General features: G+C 43.3%; 1 protein-coding gene across 3 annotated transcripts in view; it reads left to right on the top strand.

Annotated features, from left to right (window-relative positions):
• Positions 1-17,877, top strand: part of TBC1D14 (TBC1 domain family member 14) — a 184,426-nt gene that overhangs the window by 120,013 nt on the left and 46,536 nt on the right. For 2 of the 3 annotated variants that reach the window (XM_068277011.1, XM_068277021.1), the window contains one exon: positions 16,145-16,263. In XM_068277011.1, coding sequence (XP_068133112.1) covers positions 16,145-16,263 — 119 coding nt within the window. Of the gene's footprint in view, positions 1-9,864; positions 10,275-16,144; positions 16,264-17,877 lie in introns of those variants that run through there. The other variant, XM_068277030.1, reaches the window with a different exon arrangement.

Raw genomic sequence — 17,877 nt, 5'->3', positions numbered from 1 at the left:
AAACAATGCACATTGCCTGGCTGTCCTGCTGATCCTCTGCCTCTAATACCTTTAGCCATAGACCCTGAACAAGCATGCAGCAGATCAGGTGTTTCTGACTCAAGTCTGACGAAGTTATTTGCATGCTTGTTTCAAGTGTGTGATTCAGACACTACTGACCAGAAAGATGAGCAGCACTGCCAGGCAACCGGCATTGTATGAAAGGAAATAAATATGGCAGCTTCCATATGTTTCTCACCTCAGGTTCCTTTTAGGCCTCTTTCACAGCGGGACGTTAATGTCGCACGTTGTAAAAATGTATAACGCAGACTAACGCACAGCAATACAAAGTCTGTGCGACATTCACAGTGCAAACGTTGCGTTGTGTGTAACGTGTAGCAATATTTAGACAGTGCTGCATGCTGTGCGTTTAGCAATACATTTTCTGCGTTGTGTTGCACATGCTCAGTAAGGTTTTTTTTTTTTTAATGTAATGCATTCGCCGTTTTCGTTTTCATCAGTATGTAATGAAAATGGTGCACCAAGAGACACATAACGCAGTGCAAAATAACGTCCAGGGGCACTATAACAAACCTAGCATTACGGGCATACTGTCATGAAGAAAGTACTGTGAGGTGTACAATAATGAAGGGTATTCCAATGGTGGTCACTGTAATGGAGTACAGTGGGGTGCACTGTAATGAAGGAGGTGCTAATGGTGGTCACTGTAGTGAAGGGAGTACTATGGGGAGCACTGTAATGAAGGGGGTGGTAATGGTGGCCACTGTAATGGAGTACTATGGGATGCACTGTAATGGAGTACTATGGGGAGCGCTGTAATGAAGGGGGTGGTAATGGTGGCTACTGTAATGGAGTACTATGGTGGTCACTGTAATGAAGTGAGTACTATGTGGAACACTGTAATGAAGGGGGTTCTAATGAGGTGGACTATAATGATGGGAGCACTGAAGGCTGTACTATACACAGAGGAGTATCCAAGCTCTGTGGAGGGCGCTCTAATGGGAGAATTGCAGTAATGGGACAACAGAGGAGACCTTACATAAGCTAGGTGTGTGTGTTGTGTGACTTGGTTGGTGGAAAAATATTTTGCAGCTGAAAGATTCGGAATATTTTGGTTGGACATCAGAAAGCTGTAACACCATTTATTCATGGCCCAGGGGCACTATAACAAACCTAGCATTACGGGGCATACTGTCATGAAGAGAGTACTGTGTGGGCTGTACAATAATGAAGGGTATTCCAATGGTGGTCACTGTAATGGAGTACAGTGGGGTGCACTATAATGAAGGGAGTACTATGGGGAGCGCTGTAATGAAGGAGGTGGTAATGGTGGCTACTGTAATGGAGTACTATGGGATGCACTGTAATGGAGTACTATGGGATGCACTGTAATGGAGTACTATGGGGAGCACTGTAATGAAGGAGTTGCTAATGGTGGTCACTGTAGTGAAGGGAGTACTATGGGGAGCACTGTAATGAAGGAGGTGTAAATGGTGGTCACTGTAATGGAGTACTATGGGGAGCACTGTAATGAAGGAGTTGCTAATGGTGGTCACTGTAGTGAAGGGAGTACTATGGGGAGCACTGTAATGAAGGAGGTGTAAATGGTGGTCACTGTAATGGAGTACAGTGGGGTGCACTGAAGGCTGTGCTATATACAGAAGAGAGTATCCAAGCTCTGTGGAGGGCGCTCTAATGGGAGAATTGCAGTAATGAGACAACAGAGGAGACCTTACATAAGCTAGGTGTGTGTGTTGTGTGACTTGGTTGGTGGAAAATTATTTTGCAGCTGAAAGATTATGAATATGTTGGTTGGACATCAGAAAGCTGTAACACCATTTATTCATGGCCACGCCCTCATTTGACAACACCCAGTGGTGACTTGAGAGTAGGATTGATCCACAGCCAAATACCAAATTTTGTGTTCCCATTTTCGTGTTCCGAGGGCATTTTCTATTAAATTGAATGGTGCCAAATTTTGTGGCTAACTGTAAAGCCCCTATACATGCCATCATCGTCATCATCGTTTGTCTGTGGGGGAGGGTGGTGGGACCTCTTTGGAGGATACTGGTGTTGGATTATCGCAAGGTAAGTATCCCTGGTTAATTTACAACAATAATGGACTTTTTTTTTGTTTTTATAATTTTTTAACTCTCCATGGAAATGGGTAAGGGCTATTATCTACCCCTATACTCATTTCTCCTGGGGAGGGGATGGGCCTCTAGGGATCCGCTTATTAAAGGTGACCCCAGGATGCCACCATGAACCCTCCCAGGACATCAGTTGCCTCCACCTCCTCCTGGGGCACCAGAGGTGGGGAAGAGCCCCTTGTCCATGGATTGGGCAAGGGCTTTGGGGGAAAGGGGAAGGCTTGGCCGCCCCTCTCCTCCAGAGCCCCGCCATACCATGGACCATGCAGGCTGTTACATACGTTGCCGGGGCTCCGCATTCTGGCTATGCCAGCCTGCATGGGGGGGACCAGGGTTTAAGGAGGCTCGGGAGGGGGGACCTAACACTGTCTGTTTTTATGAAATGCATACAGTATGTACACAGAACTCGGAATGCAGTACGGTGTACTGCAGCAAGTGTCATTTTACACAGTTTAAAAACCATTTTCCTATGAAACTGAAATCAATTTTCTCAAACTATAAGGCCTTTTTTTTTTTTTTACCATGTTCCTACTCATCTGTTTAACATACGTGGAAAATTTGGTAATGATAGCATGTACGGTGGCTTTACAATTGACCGCGCAAGTTGGGGCTATTGAGTTCAACGATAAATGGAATGCGGTATTTGGAACTGCCGAATTCTGATGCGATAATCAGAACTCGGAACTGTTCCGATTCAGAGAGCTCAGACTTACTTGAGAGGTTTACCGAGGCACTAAGGCTGCAGTGACCTGGAAAGTCTGGGAGGTCCGGTAGATGAATTTCAGGTTTGGAAACCCTGGTACCGGTAAGAAAGAGACAAGAAAAAGCACCAGGAGCTCCAATAGTGTAGTAATTCTGGGATATAGGAAATGTAACAAAAATAGCAACTCATAAACTGGTTGCTATAGGCAACCAACATGTCTGGCATTTTGAGAATGTCCATCTCAAGGCGGTTATTATGACTCGGGTTGGGTCAACGTGGGTCATGCTCTAGGAAAAAAAAAGGACCACTGGATGTAGCCGCAGAAGTCACCCCTGGGGGACAGGGAGGAGACTGCTAGATGGGAGGAGGTGCCCCGAAATGTGACACAAAGCCTATCATTCATAAAACATTCCCACATGCGGAAATGCTGAAAACCGCTCACTTTACCGACCACTTTGCAAATTCTGCATTCATAAAGCCTGTTTCCGCATGAAAAGCTGACATTCCCTGGCAGAGCAATAAATTACCGCCTTGTGCGGTGATTATCGTAACAAATGTAACTAAATGTTAATTCATAAAGATTTACGCAATCGGTATGGGGACGGGAAGTACCGCTCCCTTGGATGTGGCGATAACAATGTTAAGTGAATGGAGACAGAGACCTCCCAGGCAGCTGCAGTAGAGCGGAACACGGAGAAATGTATCAACTCGGCTACTTCCTACCGTCTGCCTACCGCCAGCCTAGTTCGGGGAATCTCCGCAGTGCTATCGCCACTGCCAACATTTTTATGAATGAGCAGCCAGAAGTCTAAAATACCGACAGCGGTGTTTTCCCACATGGATTTATTTTACCGATCACACTTTTATGAATGATAGCCAATGTGCAGTGAGTGGAGGTAAGTAATAGGTACAGTTTTACCTCATGATAAGAGGTTAAGATTTTTATTGTTAGACACCAATAAAAAGACAATGCGTTTCACAGGACCTGCCTGTTTCCTCAGGTCAATACGAGACTGTGTCTGAGCTATGTATCTCTGTTTTGGTGCTCTGAAACGGAGATACACAGCTCAGACACTGTCTCGTATTGACCTGAAAAAGCGGGCAGGTCCCATGAAACGCTTTGTATTTTTACATTTTTTTCATTCTAACAATGAAAATCTTAACCTCTTATCATGAGGTAAAACTGTACCTATTACTTACCTCCACTCACTGCACATTAGTTACTTAGGCCTCAATTCACGGAGTTTTATCAAACACTTTATCAAACGTTTAATAAACGTTTGATAAATTACCTCATGGGTAAAATCTAATTTTGAATTCACTAAGGTGTTATATATTTATCGAATGTTTTACCGATAAAATGTTCAACAAATATATAACACCTTAGTGAGATTTTACCCATGAGGTAAATTATCAAACGTTTGATAAAGTGTTTGATAAACGTTTGATAATGCTCCGTGAATTGAGGCCATAGTTATTTTGGTTGAAAAAAAGACATATGTCCATCGAGTTCAACCAGTACAAAGTACAACACCAGCTTGCTCCCTCACATATCCCTGTTGATCCAGAGGAAGGTGAAAAAACCCTTACAAGGCATGGTCCAATTAGCCCCAAGAGGGAAAAATTCCTTCCCGACTCCAGATGGCAATCAGATAAAATCCCTGGATCAACATCATTAGGCATAACCTAGTAATTGTAGCCATGGATGTCTTTCAACGCAAGGAAAGCATCTAAGCCCCCTTTAAATGCAGGTATAGAGTTTGCCATAACGACTTCCTGTGGCAATGCATTCCACATCTTAATCACTCTTACTGTAAAGAACCCTTTCCTAAATAAATGGCTAAAACGTTTTTCCTCCATGCGCAGATCATGTCCTCTAGTCCTTTGAGAAGGCCTAGGGACAAAAAGCTCATCCGCCAAGCTATTCTATTGCCCTCTGATGTATTTATACATGTTAATTAGATCTCCTCTAAGGCGTCTTTTCTCTAGACTAAATAAACCCAGTTTATCTAACCTTTCTTGGTAAGCGAGACCTTCAATCCCACGTATCAATTTTGTTGCTTGTCTCTGCACCTGCTCTAATACTGCAATTTCTTTTTTGTAATGTGGTGCCCAGAACTGAATTCCATATTCCAGATGTGGCCTTACTAGAGAGTTAAACAGGGGCAATATTATGCTAGCATCTCGAGTTTTTATTTCTCTTTTAATGCATCCCAAAATTTTGTTAGCTTTAGCTGCAGCGGCTTGGCATTGAGTATGATTATTTAACTTGTTGTGGATGAGTACTCCTAAGTCCTTCTCCAAGTTTGATGTCCCCAACTGTATCCCATTTATTTTGTATGGTGCTAGACCATTGGTACGACCAAAATGCAGGACTTTACATTTTTCAACATTGAATTTCATCTGCCATGTATGTGCCCATATAGCCATCCTATCCAGATCCCGTTGCAATATGACACTATCTTCCTGAGAGTTGATGATTCTGCACAATTTTGTATCATCCTGCAAAAATAGCAACATTGCTCACTACTACATCTACTAGGTCATTAATAAATAAATTGAAGAGCACTGGACCCAGTACAGACCCCTGTGGGACCACACTACTAATAGTCTCCCAATTTGAGTACGATCCATTGACCACAACTCTGTTTTCTGTCCATTAGCCAGTTCCCTATCCAAGCACACAGACTCTTCCCCAGTCCTTGCATCCTCAACTTTTGCACCAGACTTTTGTGGGGAACAGTGTCGAAGGCCTTTGCAAAGTCCAAGTATATCACATCTACAGCATTCCCAATATCCATATTAGCATTCACTACCTCATAAAAGCTGAGCATGTTAGTCAAACAGGACCTGTCTTTAGTAAACCCATGTTGATGCTGAGAAATAAGATTATTTTCTACTATGAAGTCATGTATAGTATCTCTTAGTAACCCCTCAAATAGTTTGCATACAACTGATGTTAAGCTTACAGGTCTATAATTTCCTGGATCTGATTTTTTGCCCTTCTTAAATAATGGGAAAACGTGGGCTGTACGCCAATCCACTGGGATTCTGCCAGTTGCAAGAGAGTCACAAAAGATAAGATAAAGGGGTTTAGCTATAACTGAACTTAATTCCCTTAAGACCCGAGGATGCATGCCATCCGGGCCAGGTGCCTTGTCTATTTTTAATTTATTTAGTCTTGCCTTCACTTCTTCCTGCGTTAAGTATTTAATATTACAGTTAGAAGATTGAGACTCTTCTGCCTCTGTAATTTGCAACAGTGCTGTTTCCTTTGTGAAGACAGAAGCAAAGAAAGCATTTAATAACTACCTTGGTCATCCACCATTGAGTTCCCATTGTATCACTATTAGGGTGCCTCCTCCCATATTGCATAGAGACCTGTAAAGGATTGGGAACTACTGGTTTAAAACCTTCTTTTAAATTTTTATTTATTAAGTATTTATATAGTGCTGGCATTTTCCCCAGCCCTATACGGAGTATAAAGTCTTGTCAATGTCCTCAGAGGAGCTCACAATCTGATCCTTACCACAGTCATGTGTTTCTGTCATAGTCTAAAGCCAATTAAGGGATGCCAGTTAACGTATCTGTATCTTTTGGAATGGCACAGACTAACCAGCAAGCTCATGGTGACCCAGAACTCATTGGAGTGTGTAAGGGACTACAATGGTCCTAAAAGCCCCCTTACTAAGATGTTAAGAAAAACAAAAGTTTGCTTTCCTAAAACAGAAAGAATTTGCTGGTTAGTCTGTGCCTCTCGGATTCACAAGCCCTACTCCATAGAGCCAAATTAATCCATGCCATGCACTGATGAGGATCAAACAATCCGAAACAGTCTGTATGCATGTTGGATTATTATGGCTCTGTACAAATTAACAAGCTGACACATCATTGCATTCCAGCGGTTCTGGAGGTGTGTTTAGCTTCTAAGGGTACAATGGTTAATTTGCATATATTCAGCAGTGTTGCTCTGGGAGACATCTCAAGCTCACTCCAACCTGAATTATCGCAAATTCTTTCTGTTTTAGGAAAGCAAACTTTTGTTTAACTTTTGGAATGAGGGAGGAAACCAGAGTTCCTGGAAGAAACTCATGCAAAAATGGGTGGTATGCAAACACCGTGCAAATAGTGTATTGGCCATGATTTTAACTGGGGACCCAGCGCTGCAAGGCCAGAGTTCAATTGACTGAAAACCATCTATTCTTGAAATATATGTGAGACTATATATTGAAAGGGTATTTATAAATGCAGGTTGGTAAAGCCCGCATCTGGCTAGTTGCAAATGACAAGTGCTCTTTCGTGACTATATAATAGCCTTTGATCTGGGTTGTGCCATTCTCGTGATAAAAGCTTTTCCACAATTCAATGTACAGCAGGATACATCATATAGCAGGTTAATAATTCAAGCAGAGATAATTTTTAAGACAGCATCAGCAGATGTGAGCTGGAAAGGTCTCTAGACAAGAGACTTATAAATAGATCCACAGAAGTTGCAGACTTGCTTAAACACAACTAAAATTCTGCTACTATACCTGCATACAGGTGAATGCCAAACCTTATATAATTCTTCCCTATCTAGTCAGTAGTGTTACTAATGCGCCATCTGTTGCATATTTGCTTCAGCTGATTCTGAAGTCATCATATTTTCCTAATACCTAACAGTGATTGTTAAAGTGGCACTCCAGTCTATGTAAAGGGACCCCTACACTGGTTAGTTTCAGCCATTGATCAACGGCCAATTCGACTGCTCTGATCGCATCGGCTAGACATCGGTGCAGTAGAAGGCATGATCGATCAACCGATCAATTTCCGGCAGATTTCGATCGATTTTCTAGATCGGTCCGTACGGCAAATCTAGGTCGATCGGCTGCTGGCAGCTGATCGATGGCCCATAGAGTTGCATTGGATCAAATGGTGCAATAATGCAGTTTGATCGATATTCAATAGATTTCATTGTGAAATCTACTGAAAATCTGTTCCTGGTGTGTGGCACACATCAAATAGATTCCTGTTAGATTCCTGACGGACATCTGACTGGAATCTATCTGATGGTCAAATCTGCTGCAAATCTATCCGTGTATAGCCACCTTCATACATTCAACAGGTCCTCTACTTATAGCAAGTTATAATTACCTGCTGTGTCTTTACCCCCCGACATCTTTCCATAGGCCAGGGGGCCACAGGCTTACGGTAAGTGGCCCTACCCCATGCTAAAAAAAAAAAATGCCATGGTGTTTCTCTATCTCCAGTATTTGTTATGCAAAGACAATCATTGTTATAATTGGTAAATGCAGCAATTAATAACAATTAATTTATAAAGCGCCAACATATTCCTAAGTTAGGGCATATGCTTGTCAGAAAAAGTGAGTTTTGGGGGAGTGCTTAAACATTTCCAAAGCTGGAGAGTACAGATGTATTTTGAAAAGGGGTTTTCAGAGGAAGGGTGAGGCACATGAGAAATCTTGTATACGTGAATGCAAGGAGGTGCTTCTAGAGGAGGATAAAAGAAGGTATTGTGCAGATCTGAAACACTGATTGGGTTGGCATCTGGAAACTAGTGAGGAGATGTAAGGGGGGGAGAGATTGTGGAGAGCTTTGTAGGTTAGGGTTAAGAGTTAAGCCCCATCTACACGATACGATTCTTTGTACGGTTCAATTACGATTCTATTTACAATCCGATTAAATCCGACATGTCCGATTGGGATTCAATTCGATTTGCCATTGTTTTCCAATGGCAAATCAAATTTAATCGAATCCTGATCGGACATGTCTGATTTAATTGGATCGTAAATAGAATCGTACAAAGAATCGTATCGTGTAGATGGGGCTTTAGAAATGGATCCTCTGGTTAATTGGCAGTCAATGAAGAACTTGACAGAGCAGGCCATAGAGGAAGAGTGAGAAAAAAGAGGGAGACTAGTTCAGTACAAATTGGAGCAGTGCCAGTCTGTTACTATACATACTATATGTAGCGTACCAGACGCATCTGACTCTTACAGTAGGCGCTTGACCCAGAGTTTGATACAGCACTGTGTACCTCCAAACTTTGATTGCCTGATGAAGCGGGCGGTTGACCCGTGAAACGTGTTGCATACTTGGAGAGCTTGTAATAAATTTTATTGTCTGTTTACGACTCATTGGCTGGCCATTATATACCTGAGGGTGGTGTCCACCTACCCCCTCCTTTTAAACGGTTTTTAACCATTTTATTCTAATTTGGCGCCTCTGTTGCTACCTATTATTCATTGTTAGTTGGTAGTTCTCAAAGCAATATATTGCAATAGTCCAGACATGATATTAGAAGAGCATGTATTAACATTTTAATAGACTCCTGTGTGAGTAAAGGTCGGATGCCAGATATGTTTTTGAGTTGGAGATGACAGGAGTTGGTTAGAGAGTGAATGTGAGGAATAAAAGAGACTACAAGTGAAATGGTGCACAACTGTGCATTCATGGCCCATCCACGCACCCGACTCGATCATGCGGCGCATGCTGTAAGTGTTCAGGGTTACACAGTTCAGACTTTCGAGAATCGAGTCGGTTGCGTGGACAGGCCACACATGCACACGATTTTGCCTGAAGTCGCCTTACTAACGGGGCTGCCAGCGGGACTATGGAAGTGACCCAAAGGACACCAAGGGACCCTGAGGTCTATGGGGGGCTGGAGGAAGCCCCAGGTAGGTTAAGATTTGCGTTTAAATGGTCTGTTCAGGGTCCCTTTGAAGACCATAATGTATTATGTTTTGAGATAAAAATAAAATAAAATGATAAAGCAGACATAAATGAACCTGAATAAATATTTATAATTTGTTAAAAGCATCAAAGAAATGCTTGAAAAGCATCCATACACAATTATGAAGTATTAAGCAACATGTATGTGTCAAGGGGTTACATGCTGTAATAATGCTGTAATAACCCTGCTCTACAGTATCTACCAGGGTTATCACATGGCAGACTTATGACGGAGATTACACAAGTGTTTTCCTCTCCATGTGCATTATGCAGCAGGGCTGGCAGAAGCTACACATGATCTTGGGAGGGGTTCCTGTGCCTCTGTATGGAAACCTGAGCCCAGGAGAGACACAGCCTGCTCACTGATGCTGCTCTCATTACGCCCTGTAGCAAGGCATGAGAGCAGAGACCGGAGCGTGTTGATTGGGTGTATTCCATCTGCAGCTGATTGGAATGGCTGATGCAGCCATCCCTGCCATGTCCCAGCCCTCTGTGGTCCTTGAAGAAAGCAGCTGACAGCAGAGATGCACATGATGGCCCTCTGAGGGGCCGCCCGCCGGCATCCTGCGGGCATGGTGTGTGCTGGACTCCCCCTGCTGTGAGCTGGTACTCTGCAGCCAGCCTGGGCTCTGAGGTGATGCAGCATGGAGCAGCTGATTCTGTGTCTCTGAGGAACTGCAGCTTTCATGGTGAGTACCACCAAATGTGCAGCATCACCAGGCAGCCCATCTGCTATACACACTACTCACTCCCTCACTAGCAGGAACCTTTACCATGGGACAACACACACACCAGGCGTGCCTTGCAAACTGCCGGATCCCCTTCTTCCTCCAGGTGACCTTGCAGAGCGCAGATCCTTAGAAAACCCCCACATCTGGGCAAATTTCACTCTTATCTTCCATCCTTGCCCTCTTTGCTTTTTCAGTGCACATATTACTTGACTGCTCTGTTTTAATTGTTTTGCTAAACAAATTTAAATATGTGCCTATTTTATCCTTTGTTCTGTTCTTAGACTTGTTTGCATCACTTTATTGTATTTTTATTATGTATATAGTCATGGTAAGAATCCATATTGCTAATGCTGAGATCATTTGCAGTAAATGGGTACATTAGTCCAGTCATTTAGCTCACATCTGCTATGGGCGCGATAGACGCATCCTTCAGGTATACAGGGCACTCGTGTGTATTGCCCTTGCCGGTTTATTTGATGTTTCATTGCCTTTATATTGTGTTGAATCATCCCCGATGTGATTTCCATCACCGCAGCCAGGCAGGGGATGGATAAATACAATGAGTTTGCTGCTGCTTTGAATAATTGTTTGCTAGGCTGCCTTTCAGAACTGCATTATCGGCACATATTTTGTGCTAGCGCAGCTAATAAAGAAAAGTTGTCATCAGCAGGTCAGTGGGGTATCGTTGTATTTTTTTTTTCTTTAATGTGGATGTTAGCTGGAGCGGTAGCTGAGTAATGTTTAACTATGAATGAGTAACGATAAAGGCTAGGGATAGGCTGATCAGAGGGAGTTTTCAAAGGCTTATTTTTTTAATAGTGTTTATACCCCCCTCACACTATATTGTTGCATGACTGGTTTTGAATTAGTCAGAATAGTTAAGATAAAATGTATTAAATCTTTTTTAAAGGGACGTCTCCACCCAAAGCACACTTTTTGGTTTTTGGTGGTGAGGTTGGGGTCAGTTTTCCGCTGGCTTCTCATTGATTTTGGAAACTCTGTTAGTGAGATTTGCTTATGGTAGCTTGTCTTCACATCTTTAGTAGTTCTTTACCCAGGGCTGTGGAGTGGGTACAAAAATCATCCGACTCCTCCGTTTATGAAACCACCAACTCCAAATCCAGGCACCCAAAATTGCTCCAACTCCGACTCCTTAAGGTGGCCACTAACGGTCCAATTTCTAGCGAAAAATCGTTCGAGCGATCAGAAATTCTGATCGGATGAAAAATCGTTCACTAAACCATCAACTAACCAATCATTGCTTCCTATCTATTACGACCACCAAGAAAATCCAAATTTTCGTTCGACGAAAATTCATTCGGGCGACATTTTTTTCACTCGTTCATAATCGATTGTGTCCACCAATGGAGATTATTTACAACCAATCCGATCCGAATTTCTGATCGCTCGAACGATTTTTCGCTAGAAATTGGACCGTTAGTGGCCAGCTTTAGTCTAATACTAGGTACACACAGTACAATTTTTCTGCCAGATTTACTGTCAAACCGATTATTGACAAGTCCGATCAATTTTCAATGAACTATAGAAGTTAACTTCTATAGTTCATTGATCAGAAATCAGGACGTGTTGTAAATAATCGATCTGTATTGTTTTGTGTGTACCTAGCCCGAATACTTACCAGGGCTGTAGAGTTGGTACACAAATCATCCGACTCCAACACCTCAGTTTTTAAAAACCACCGACTCCAGGGACCCAAAAATTGCTCAGAATCCACAGCCCTGTCTTTACCACTAAACTCACTGTTCTGCTTGTGGGTTCTCCTATCCTGGATTTGTGTAGCCCTGTAGGGACTCTGGCAGAGTAGCGGGACATCACAGACACTCTATAACTTCCGCCACTCACAGACTGGCACCCTTAGCTATGTATTCCTTTGACACGTCTACGTATTGGCACATTAGCGGATTGATGTTTTTGCACTGAACAACTCTAGTAATAAAGAATGAGTGGATTTACTGAATTGCCAGGGTTTTCTCCCATCTCTAATTGCATGCTTGGATAGACTTGCTGCAACTACAGCCGATCCCCTACTTACAAACCAGGTCCGTTCCGGGAGATTTGTTTGTAAGTTTCAATAAAAAAAACCACATAAAACCCGGCACATCACCTCAAGTTAAGGCATTTAAAGGAAACCTAAATCAAAAATTAAAAAATCATTTTAACTTACCTGGGGCTTCTACCAGCCCCCTGCAGCTGCCCTGTGCCCGCACTGTCACTAAGTGATCCTCCAGTACCCTGCAGCGATCCTCTTCCAGCCGGCCCACTGAGTGAGTCAATGGGCACTGCGAATGCACAGCCGTGCATGTCCTCGATCAAACTCCTGACACCGGGATTGTTCTGCACATGTGCAGTAGAGATTTTTGCATACTGCGCATGCGCAGAGCTCTCCCGTCCTTGGGAGCGCGATCAGGAGGTGCGCAGACTGGGGCCGCACATGAGAACAAAAGTAGGGCGTTGCGGGGAACCGGAGGATCTCTTTGTGATGATGCTGGCTCAGGGCGGCTGGCCCAGGAGAGGACGTTGGGATATGTACCTCTAATCTTTACATAGGTTTAATGCAATGAATGTTTGCATGTCTGCACTATGCATGTTACAGGGCCAGGGTTAGCACACCTACAAATCTGAGGTAACTCTGCATGGTGTAGTTGACTACCCAAGATAATGTATTCTTTTGTACCAAGACCCCGGCTTTCATTTAGCTTCAGGGATAGCAGTGGTTCCTGGATGATTGATTCCTGTGAATGCATTTGTATGAACATTTGCATGAAGAGTGTGCAAAGGGTTAACTGTCTTTGCTTGTTTGTAAGTTGGGTATTGTGTTAAACATGGTGAAATGTGGATAAATGATTTACTTTCGGACATCTCTGGGTTTGGACATAGACTATAAACTGTGTTTTTTTGGTTATTTTCAACAAGTGTTTTAAACTACTTATAACAGATTTATACAATACTGTAACAGTTAACAGCAAAAATATTTTATGAAAACTGTTTTGTATGTTTAGTACATAAGGGCAACTTTGCTTGTATCTCTGAAACGTTGTAACTGCAGTCGTTTGTAAGTAGTGGACAAGCACAAGTAGCAACAAGTACAGAGGCTGGCAGTTGTCTTTTGGATGTACCACAAAAAATTTGGGATTTTATCTGCATATGGTGTACTGCAGGCACATTGGTGTACAGTATTTGTCCCCTGTGGGACACTGTATCCTCCCTTGTGATTGGTGCCTAGGCATTGGATGGACAGCCTAGCAGCCTTGGAATGTGTCACACACAATGACGACATTGCCTGTATGAATGAGCACAAGGGTAGGGGATGGTGTGTGCTGGTGTAATGTCTGACCGTGATGCCTGGAAGCTGCCTTCCCCCCCCCCCCTCCCAACTACCTCTGTGGTGGCAAATTGTAGCCCCTGAGCCTCGCTGGTTCCAGAGGTAGATTACAGGGGCAATTTGGCTCAGAGGTCGTTTGGGTGGTCCCCTCCCTACCCTGAAAATTTGGGGAGTATAGGAGATGTGGAAACGGAGATATTTGGTGTTTAAGGCTGGCAGCATAATTAAATAGGAAATGTGGCAGCACAGGCTCCTACTGCGTATGCGGGGCAGCGTAAATTTACAGGCAGCCCGATCAGACACATCACCGGAAGAGGGGAATGTAGCAGGCAGACTAGATGGTCCTCACAGACAGGATATAGATGATCTTCTGCAGAGAAAGACGTTTGTGTCTGTCTCACTGAGAGTCTACGTTGTGGGGGAAGCTGCCCACAGTCATTTGTCATTTGTGTATAGCTGCCCACAGTCATTTAGTGATCTGACACATCAAAACCTTAAGCCACAAATAAGCCCATTCTGCTTATACTTACCTGCCCCACCAGACACCACTCACTCATGCGCTGACCCCTTATGCCTCTTTCACGCTCCATGGCAATCAGGGGGAGGCATTGTCTGTACAGTGCTCATCCTCACTGCTCCGCCCTAATACACTTGTACATAATTATGGACACCACAGACTGAGTGATTGAGCCTTTAGTGTTGCTTTGGTCTATATTTTACCTTAAAGGAGTAAAGGAAAGGGGGTAAGGGGAGGCCTATGGTGGATTTCAGTGGGGTTGAAATGAGTTGTGCCTCGTGTGCAGTCTGGATGAAATCACATATCCAAATGCAAACCTTCTTGATCAGTATCCTTACAACTTTCCAGTGTGCCTGATGTACGTTTCTCAGTTATTCAGCCGCTTCCACAGGGGCCAAGCAAGCTAATTGTGGTGATGTCTTTTAAATTATCATTAAAAATTGACCAACCGTGTATCTTGGGTCAGTAGATTTCTGGATGATTCCGTCAGAATTGTAGCCCTTGTCTGGGTCGTATTTGCATATAGCAGAGTTAGAAAGACTTATTGTTAGTAGTGAGTGTCAGGAACCGGCCCGCGGGACGCCTGCGTATACGGTTCCCGACTGCGGGTTTGACCAGATCGAGATGGGAAGCAGCCTTAGTCGAGCTACCACAAGGCTGTGACCCCTCAAACACTTCTCACTGCCACCACTAGCTGTTGCTAGACACGTCCACTCTGCTGTCGAGTGCTCAGCACGCAATCCGCGTTTTCGTATTCGGGTCAGCTTTGCGCTTTAGGCCGAATACGGGAACGCCATGCACACACACACACACACACACACACACACACACACACACACACACACACACACACACACACACACACACACACACACACACACACACACACACACACATGCAATCTTACACTGTAGTGAAGAAAAACCACAAACAGTCGTTCCGAACGATACTGTTAGCCACTCCAAGACTTCCCATTCTGCTGTCGAGCGCGAAAGTGCCCCATACACACAATGCAATTACAATCTTATACGGTAGTGTTACTCAATCATATAATCAGGCATGTACTTATACACCATTAAACTTCAGTCTCCTCTACTAGGATATGAGTGTTAGTTTAGTACAGCATAAGTCAAACTTATTCAATAACTATTTAATATTCCAGGAAAAAAGTGGAACAATGCAGAAAATAATATATACAACAGATTTACGAAAACAAAGTAAAAAGTTACAAAATAAAAAGTTTACAAGGATACACACAAGACAAGTTGCAAAAATAAAAGGGAAATAACATTACCAGCGTAAATTAGAACGTGGTTGGGGGGAGAATGCCGTTTCCGATTCGCTCGGGATCCTCCCTAGCTATGCGCTACCTCCAAGAGAAGATAATCTGTGACTGTCCCAGGCTAAGTTTATATGGTCCTCTGGGTAGCCTGGGGCATGTAATGTTCCGTCCCCAAAACTAACGCAATTTCCCAGATGGTGACATCTGGTCATATCCTTTCTTTGATATGCAAACTTCAAAGCTTTCCTGTATTCGTTTTTTGATCTTTCAGAGATTTCAAAGGGAATCATTACCTAATTACCTGTTCCTGGCTGTCCAGAGGAACTGTATGCTAATGTCCAAGCTCCCTGCTTCCAGAGGAATTTAATGCAAATATATGTCTATTGACACACACACAATCACATTAACAGTTTCCATGAAGCTAGCTGCCAATACCTCCAAAGCCAGACTGGCTAGCAGACATACACATATGATACAGTAGTACACAGCAGACATAAAAATGGGAAAATATGGCTTCTGTGTTCGGCATATTATCCCAACATCATAACTAGCTGCAATATCATGACAGTGAGAATGCAGCATGCATTGTGGCACATAGCGAGTATTGTCATATCTGTGTATCTTCTTACTGAACCAGCATTATCCTTCAGCCATATCTATAACCTGCATGTTCCTCTGCTCCTCAGGAATATGAAGAGAGGATAGGACGAGCTCCAAAGTCCCCTTCTCCAAAGCAGAATGTGAGGAAGAACCTGGTGTTTGAGCCCCTGTCCACTACAGCGCTTATACTGGAAGACCGACCCGCGTGAGTATACAGTATTCATGTTCTGTCCAGCGTGGCAGCTGTCACAGCCAGCCGGTTGTTGAAAGCTGAGTGATTTGAAGGTGGAAGTTGGAGAATGTTGGTAGTTATTCAAACTTCAACCAAAAGTTTTCTTTTTTTTCCGTTCAGATAGCACGTGGAATGATTAGAGTCTCAATTTTTTTGGCCATATGTTGTGGTGTAATGCACGGCCACCTGCAGAATTGGGGCCATTTGGCTTAGCTCTGGCATCTTTTGCAGTTCTCTTTGTGTGATTTCCTTCAGCTCCTCAGACCACCTTTACAAGTAGGGATGTAGTTATTATTATATTATTATTTAGTATTTATATAGCACAGACATCTTCCGCAGTGCTTTACAGAATATACACAGTCTTATCACTGACTGTCCCTCGGAAGAGCTCACAATCTAGTCCCTACTATAGTCAAATGTCTATTCTAAAAAAAAAAACCAAAAAATCTATTAACCCTTCGCACGCTCGCATGCAAATGTTCAAACGAATGAATTCACAGATTCACTCATCCAGGCACCACTGTTATTCCTACAGCTAAATTAAAAGCCGGGGTTTTAGTTCACAGAAGAATGCATTCTTATGCTTAGTTACCTATACTGCTTAGAAGTACCCAGGTAAACATAGGTGTCCTAACTCTGGCCCTGTAACATGCATAGTGCAGACATGTAAACATTCATTGCATCAAACCTATCAATGGATTAGGAGCACACATCCCGACATCCTCTCTTGGGACAGATAGTGCATCTTACCAATCGCACAAGGGAGCTAACGTAATGTATCCATGTGCACCATGCACATACACTAGCATAAGCTGTGTGCATGCTGACAAACACATACAGGGGAAGGAGGGAGTGCACTGAATAAAAACCCTAGCCACAGGGGTCAGTAACAAGAAAAAAAAAACATATATATCCAGGCACATCGCCTCTATTCTAGTCTAGGGCCAATTTTAGGGGGAAGCCAATTAACTTATCTGTATGTTTTTGGGATGTGGGAGGAAAATGGAGTGCCCGGAGGAAACCTACTCAGACACGGGGAGAACATACAAACTCCTTGCAGATGTTGACCTGGCTGGGATTCAAACCGGGGACCCAGCGCTGCAAGGCGAGAGTGCTAACCACTATGCCCATGGTTATAGAACCCGATGGGGCGAATACAAGTTTACATTATTCCCCCAACCCCACCACACCCCAGCGCTGCACTTCATTCTGATCTCCGTTTAATGAAGTCACATGAATAGAAGAGAACTTCTTATTGGTTGTTTACACTTGAACTATTCTCGCTTGGTACTTTTATTACTGAACAGCAAAAAATGCAGCAAGACCTCCTTTCTAAAGCATATGATATGGAGTCTGCCATATTCATTTTCTTTTAAACAATGCAAATTACATGGCAGACTGTCTGATCCTCTGCCTCTAATTCTTTTAGCCATAGACTCGGAACAAGAATGCGGATCTGGTGCTTTGACCCAAGTTTGACCCGATGAGCCCCATGCTTGTCAGGCGTGTGATTCAGACACTACTGCAGCCAAAGAGTAGGGTGCAGCAGGACTGCCAGAGAACTGATTTTGTTTATAAGGAAATTAA

Source organism: Hyperolius riggenbachi, chromosome 1 (assembly GCF_040937935.1).
Source record: "Hyperolius riggenbachi isolate aHypRig1 chromosome 1, aHypRig1.pri, whole genome shotgun sequence".
Taxonomy (NCBI): domain Eukaryota; kingdom Metazoa; phylum Chordata; class Amphibia; order Anura; family Hyperoliidae; genus Hyperolius; species Hyperolius riggenbachi.
Note: the sequence above shows the minus strand (reverse complement) of the source record. Positions and strands in the feature narration are given on the sequence as shown.